This window comes from Oncorhynchus kisutch, unplaced genomic scaffold, assembly GCF_002021735.2.
Source record: "Oncorhynchus kisutch isolate 150728-3 unplaced genomic scaffold, Okis_V2 Okis03b-Okis08b_hom, whole genome shotgun sequence".
In the NCBI taxonomy this organism is placed as follows: domain Eukaryota; kingdom Metazoa; phylum Chordata; class Actinopteri; order Salmoniformes; family Salmonidae; genus Oncorhynchus; species Oncorhynchus kisutch.
Window position 1 is genome coordinate 4,487,052 of NW_022261980.1, and position 7,345 is coordinate 4,494,396.

The window sequence follows — 7,345 nt, forward strand, 5'->3', positions numbered from 1 at the left end:
TAAAGAGACTATACCAATGTATCAGTGTATAGAAAGCACACTGTCCTGCAGCTTGGAAGTGTGTTGTTTTGCTTTACCCCGGAAACCCAGAAACAAGTTTGGTTGAATAGTCCAGTTCCCAGAGTCATAAGAGGAAGATAATGCTACTGTAGATATAGACAGCTAGAACCCTGAACACAGTACTGTGATATAGACAGCTAAGAGCCCTGAACACAGCACTGTGCTATAGACAGCTAAGAGCCCTGAACACAGCACTGTGCTATAGACAGCTAAGAGCCCTGAACACAGCACTGTGCTATAGACAGCTAAGAGCCCTGAACACAGCACTGTGATATAGACAGCTAAGAGCCCTGAACACAACACTGTGTTATAGACAGCTAAGAGCCCCTGAACACAGCACTGTGCTATAGACAGCTAAGAGCCCTGAACATAGCACTGTGCTATAGACAGCTAAGAGCCCTGAACACAGCACTGTGCTATAGACAGCTAAGAGCCCTGAACACAGTACTGTGTTATAGACAGCTAAGAGCCCTGAACACAGCACTGTGCTATAGACAGCTAGAACCCTGAACACAGCACTGTGCTATAGACAGCTAAGAGCCCTGAACACAGTACTGTGCTATAGACAGCTAGAAACCCTGAACACAGCACTGTGCTATAGACAGCTATTATACTACCAGTACTGCAGTACCAGGAATCCTTCTCTCCATGAGTTCACTGCATTAAATAAGAAAACACACTCATGTATCCACTCTCTTTTCAAGTCAATAAAAAAAGTTATTCGTAAACAAAGTGGTGAATTATGAAGCACAACATTTGTTTTTAATATCTGTGAGCATCTGATTTCTGCCCTGGAGGAAGAAAAGAAAATGCTCCTGTTCAGATTTGGAGAGTTGGCCATTTTTCCAAAAGGAACTAAATCAAATTTCTCTCTGCCATTTGAAGTGCATATTGGACTATCGCGGGATAACCTTAGAAATCAGTGTTCACCTACACAATGACATCTATCATTGGGAAATTGATTAAGTAGTTTAAGCCTTTAAGTTCATTCAAGTCTACAGTCAATATGAACCCTTACGGCCAAACCAGTCAATCAAAACAAGAACAGCATGTACAGCATGTTTCTATTGGCCAGATGAACATCCATGAATGTTATTGATCAATGGAAGACCTTCTCTCTTCATTCTTAAACACACTTCCATGACAACAAAACACATTTCCCCAAATGACCTCCTTCCATTGTTATGTTATTGTCTCCACGGACCAAGATAGACAAGGTGAAGAACACATCACTCTACTGTGCAATCTATTGATTACATGTCTGGGCCAGTGAAAACACCACATTTAGCACAAATACTCAATACTTCATGAGTGTTTTGAGGCTCTTTACACCCCTCAATGCAGGGACGCATCGGGACGAGACATTTCTAAAATACCGGACCATTTTTTCCCTCAACACCACCATTATTAGTCAAATAATGAGCATTTAGCGCAAAAAAACCCAGACCAGCCCATCTGACATTTGCATGAATTGACCTATGGCCCGTCGGTCTGCATCAACATTAACAGCAATGGGTAACGGCAGCTATCAGAGTCATAGAAGGGACTCAAATCTATTCCTGTCTGGTTAATTGCTCATATATACGTTGACAATGTGCCCTCTGTCTCTGAGGCTGCGACTGTACGTTTCTCTAGCCATCTGGAGGGCTGCATTCAATGTTAATTGGATGTTGATGAATACCGAGCTGTAGCCGGAAAACAGCACAATGCACGTCTTGATTCAGGAATGCTCCTTCGCAGACAAATCGATGTGTGTTTGTATGTGTGTATGTGTGTGTGTAGTTTGTTTTGCCAAGTAAATCTGCTCTCAGCTCCTGATCACCCAGGCTCCTTGTCAATCAGGCTTATCTATCTGTGTGGTAGGTCTACTTAGAGGATGTCTCTCAGCTGAGGTTAGTAGCTAGCTGTATCATCTCGGCAGTTGGAAGATGATGGCCATGTTTATGGAATCCTTCCAGGGGGTGGAGAATGTTGTGCCTGTCTGCCTGCCTGCCTGCCTGTCTGCCTGTCTGTCTGTCTGTCTGTCTGTCTGTCTGTCTGTCTGTCTGTCTGCCTACCTACCTACTGTCTGTCTGTCTGTCTGTCTGTCTGCCTACCTGTCTGTCTGTCTGTCTGTCTGTCTGTCTGTCTGTCTGTCTGTCTGCCTACCTACCTGTCTGTCTGTCTGTCTGTCTGTCTGTCTGTCCTGCCTGCCTACCTGCCTGCCTACCTGCCTGCCTGCCTGCCTGCCTGCCTGCCTGCCTGCCTGCCTACCTAACTACCTGACTTACCTAATGAGAGTGACAAGCGAGATGAAAGCTTCAACACCGCCATCACAACTTCTCACAATGTTGTTTTGGCACCCTAACCTGACATCCTTATTAACATTCAGGAGTTATATGAGTCTTGCAGAGGCTCTGGTGACAGGGAGGGGAGAGGAGGGAGATGGGAGGGGAGAGGGAAAGAGAGGGACATTTGTGATCTGAATGGGAGGGGGAGGATCAGGGGACTGCTTGGTTGAAAGAGACAGCGAGGCAGTGAAGAGGGAGGCAGGAGAGGGGAGACCCGGGAGGAGATGGAGGTGAGATTGAGAGAGAAGAACAGAGGGAGGAAAAAGAGAGTGGGGGGGAGCAGAGGATGGAGGCAAGGAGCAAAGAGGAGAGGGGAGGGAGAGAGCAAAGAGGAGAGGGGAGGGGAGGGGAGGGAAAGAGCAAAGAGGGGAGGGAGGGAGCAAAGAGGAGAGGGGAGGGAGCAAGAGGAGAGGGGAGGGAGGGAGCAAAGATGGGAGGGAGGGAGCAAAGAGGAGAGGGGCGGGAGGGAGCAAAGAGGGAAGGGAGGGAGCAAAGAGGAGAGAGAGGGAGGGAGCAAAGAGGAGAGGGAGGGAGCAAAGAGGAGAGGGGAGGGAGAGAGCAAAGAGGGGAGGGAGGGAGCAAAGAGGAGAGAGAGGGAGGGAGCAAAGAGGAGAGGAGAGGGGAGGGAGCAAAGAGGGAAGGGAGGGAGCAAAGAGGAGAGAGAGGGAGGGAGCAAAGAGGAGAGGGAGGGAGCAAAGAGGAGAGGGGAGGGAGAGAGCAAAGAGGGGAGGGAGGGAGCAAAGAGGAGAGGGAGGGAGCAAAGCGGAGAGGGGAGGGAGGGAGCAAAGAGGGAAGGGAGGGAGCAAAGAGGAGAGAGAGGGAGGGAGCAAAGAGGAGAGGAGAGGGGAGGGAGGGAGCAAAGAGGGAAGGGAGGGAGCAAAGAGGAGAGAGAGGGAGGGAGCAAAGAGGAGAGGGGAGGGAGCAAAGAGGAGAGGGATGGAGCAAAGAGGAGAGGGGCAGAGAGAACAAAGGGGAGTTTGGGTAGAGAGGAATGGGAGAAGTCAGGGAGGAGAGAGGGAGGAGAGGAGCTATAAGAACAGGGGACTGCTGATAAGAGAGGGGGTATGGCTGGGCTTCAAAGGCCACTGAACAGATGGACTAACCTTTACTGTGGGTCTGCATCTGACCTCTGTCTCAGGACCCTCTCTCTATTCACACGGACACAACAGTACTGCAAGAAACAAAACCTATTCTAACATTAAATATTAACATACCAACATATCCTCTGGAATGTTAGATACATTATCTATACAATATGAATGTGTAATGATACAGTGGGGCAAAAAAGTATTTAGTCAGCCACCAATTGTGCAAGTTCTCCCACTTAAAAAGATGAGAGAGGCCTCTTTGGTCTTGGCCATAGTGGAGTTTGGAGTGTGACTGTTTGAGGTTGTGGACAGGTGTCTTTTATACTGATAACAAGTTCAAACAGGTGCCATTAATACAGGTAACGAGTGGAGGACAGAGGAGCCTCTTAAAGAAGAAGTTACAGGTCTGTGAGAGCCAGAAATCTTGCTTGTTTGGAGGTGACCAAATACTTATTTTCCACCATAATTTGCAAATAAATTCATAAAAAATCCTAACAATGTGATTTTCTGGATTTTATTTTCTCATTTTGTCTGTCATAGTTGAAGTGTACCTATGATGAAAATTACAAGTCTCTCTCATATTTTTAAGTGGGAGAACTTGCACAATTGGTGGCTGACTAAATACTTTTTTCCCCCACTGTATGTAATATTGGGAATGAAAGAAGACGATGACTGAAGCTTTGAACAAATGAATGGGCCTGTAAGAAACGCATCATTTTTACCAAATGGAGGTTCTGAATGCAACTTGAACTTTCTAAATTGGGATGGAACTATTTTCATATCATCAGGTAACGTGAGATTTGGGAAAATAAATGTATTCATATTGCTGTGGATAAATGTACTGTATTCATATTGCTGTGGATAAATGTACTGTATTCATATTGCTGTGGGTAAATGTACTGTATTCATATTGCTGTGGGTAAATGTACTGTTTTCATATTGCTGTGGGTAAATGTACTGTATTCATATTGCTGTGGGTAAATGTACTGTATTCATATTGCTGTGGGTAAATGTACTGTATTCATATTGCTGTGGGTAAATGTACTGTATTCATATTGCTGTGGGTAAATGTACTGTATTCATATGCTGTGGATAAATGTACTGTATTCATATTGCTGTGGATAAATGTACTGTATTCATATTGCTGTGGGTAAATGTACTGTATTCATATTGCTGTGGGTAAATGTACTGTATTCATATTGCTGTGGGTAAATGTACTGTATTCATATTGCTGTGGATAAATGTACTGTATTCATATTGCTGTGGGTAAATGTACTGTATTCATATTGCTGTGGGTAAATGTACTGTATTCATATTGCTGTGGGTAAATGTACTGTATTCATATTGCTGTGGATAAATGTACTGTATTCATATTGCTGTGGGTAAATGTACTGTATTCATATTGCTGTGGGTAAATGTACTGTATTCATATTGCTGTGGGTAAATGAATGATTGTATGACTTTGTAAACAATAACATGTCTGAAATGAACTGCTCATTTAGACTGTATTACAATCAATACCCAGGTCTAGAATTACACTCAAAATGTGAGCAGGACTGTCACGCCCTGACCTTAGAGAGCTTTTTATGTCTCTATTTTGGTTTGGTCAGGGTGTGATTTGGGTGGGCATTCTATGTTCATTTTTCTATGTTCTGTATTTCTTTGTTTTTGCCGGGTATGGTTCTCAATGGGGTGGCAGGGTAGCCTAGTGGTTAGAGTGTTGGACTAGTAACCAAAAGGTTGCAAGTTCAAATCCCCTGACAAGGTACAAATCTGTTGTTCTGCCCCTGAACAGGCAGTTAATCCACTGTTCCTAGGCCTTTGAAAATAAGAATTTGTTCTTAACTGACTTGCCTACTTAAATAAAGGTATAAAATCAGGGACAGCTGTCTATTGTTGTCTCTGATTGAGATCCATACTTAGGCAGCCTTTTCCCAGCTGTGTTTTGTGGGTAGTTATATTCTGTTTTGTGTTTCTGCAACTGACAGAACTGTTCGTTGTCGTTTTGCTCTTTATTATTTTGTTCTAGTGTTCAGTTTTAAATAAATATCACAAACACGTACCACGCTGCGCTTTGGTCCACTCCTTCTTCATCAGACGAGCGTTACTGGTCAGACACCGTGTTATGCGGTGGAGCGTACGGTGTCTCCAGTGCGCGTGCACAACCCGGTGCACTACATTCCAGCTCCCCAAATCGTCCGGGCTAGAGTGGGCATCCAGCCAGGTCGGAGGGTGCCGACTCAGCGCATCTGGCTGCCAGTACGTCTCTATGCCCAGTCTGCACAGCCCAGTGCGTCCTGTGCCTGGGCCCCACATCTACAGGGCTAAAATAACCATCCAGCCAGGACGGGTTGTGCAGGCTCCTAGCTCGAGACCTCCAGTGCTCCTCCACGACCCATACGTCTCCTCTTTCCAGTGATGATCCATGGCAAGAAGCCTCCAGTGATGATCCATGGCACGAAGCCTCCAGTGATGATCCATGGCACGAAGCCTCAGGTGAGGAGTCATGGAACAAGGCCGGAGCCTCCAGCGAAGGCCTCCAGTCCGGGGCCACCAGCGACGGTCTCCAGTCCGGGGCCACCAGCGACGGTCTCCAGTCCGGGGCCCGCAACGACGGTCTCCAGTCCGGGGCCCGCTACGAGGGTCCCCAGTCCGGGGTCGGCGGCGAGGGTCCCCGCACCAGAGGTGCCACCAAAGTGGGGGGAGCCAGAGGCGGAGGGGGGTCTACGTGCCGCACCAGAGCCGCCGCCGTAAAGGAAGCCCACCCAGACCCTCCCCTTTAGAGTCAGGTTTTGCGGCCGGAGTCCACACCTTTGAGGGGTGCGGACTCTCTCTGGCCATAGAGAGGCTTTTATTCTCTATTTTGGTTAGGCCAGGGTGTGACTAGGGTGGGCATTCTAGTTTCTTTATTTCTATGTTTTCTATTTCTTTCTGTTTGGTAGGGTGTGGTTCTCAATCAGAGGCAGCTGTCTATCGTTGTCTCTGATTGAGAACCATACTTAGGTAGCCCTTTTTCCAACTGTCTTGGTGAGAAGTTGACTTTGTTTAGGGAACTTCGCCTTTCGCTTTACGGCTTGTTTTTGTAGTGTTTATTGTTTTGTTTCGGCGTCATGTTTATAAATAAAAAGGAAATGTACGTCTACCACGCTGCACCTTGGTCCTCTTACTTTAACAGCCGTGACAAGGACGATGATGTGATGCTGATGTTTTGCCCATCACCCGCAGGCAGCCCTGTAATGGTCTACCCCCAATACTATAAGCCTGGAAAATATATAACAACTCCATTATACCTACAGTCATTTAACATTGTCTTATTACTGTGTGGAAGCTACTAGAGTACATTCCACAGCAGTAACTGCCGTGTGGAGAATTGAAGAGAAGTCAAAGTTGTGAGCCAGGCATGGTTGAATGGCACCAGTGTACAGGTACACTAGATTTCCTCAGAGTGTCAGAAACAACTGGTTTCCCTCCATCTGGGCAATATGCCAACAGAGGTAAGAAGAGAAAGAGAGTGATTTTTGAGTGATGGTTTATCTGTGTCATTTGTAAATGGCTACGATTGACAGTGAGTCATGGTAATGATGTAAGAAGGAGCTGAAGGGAGCCATGCCTTCTCTTCCTGGGTTCTATAGAATCAGGAGTAAAAGTTTATAGCTAGTCAAAAACAAAGTTCACATAAAAAGCAAGATGACAAATTGACATTTTATTTTCAAAGTGTTTTTCATCACAAAGATACAAAAGGTGGTTATATAAAGCTTTCACTTACACTTAACAATTTCAAGAATCGTAACTCTTACACCTAAAACCTAACATTTTAAAGTTCCAGAAAGCTAGAGAACTAGGAGAATTAACAAGTAAATAAGTCAA

General features: G+C 45.7%; 2 protein-coding genes across 2 annotated transcripts in view; one reads left to right on the forward strand and one right to left on the reverse strand.

The window, feature by feature from the left end:
* Window positions 1-7,345, reverse strand: part of LOC116352688 (AN1-type zinc finger protein 6-like) — a 119,321-nt gene that overhangs the window by 107,099 nt on the left and 4,877 nt on the right. The gene's annotated exons all lie outside the window — the stretch shown is intronic.
* LOC116359566 (5-formyltetrahydrofolate cyclo-ligase-like) overlaps window positions 6,961-7,345 on the forward strand; it is a 17,086-nt gene continuing 16,701 nt past the window's right edge. Inside the window, exon 1 of the mRNA XM_031812399.1 lies at window positions 6,961-6,972. Within this exon, the coding sequence (XP_031668259.1) occupies window positions 6,961-6,972 (12 nt within the window). The remainder of the gene's footprint in view (window positions 6,973-7,345) is intronic.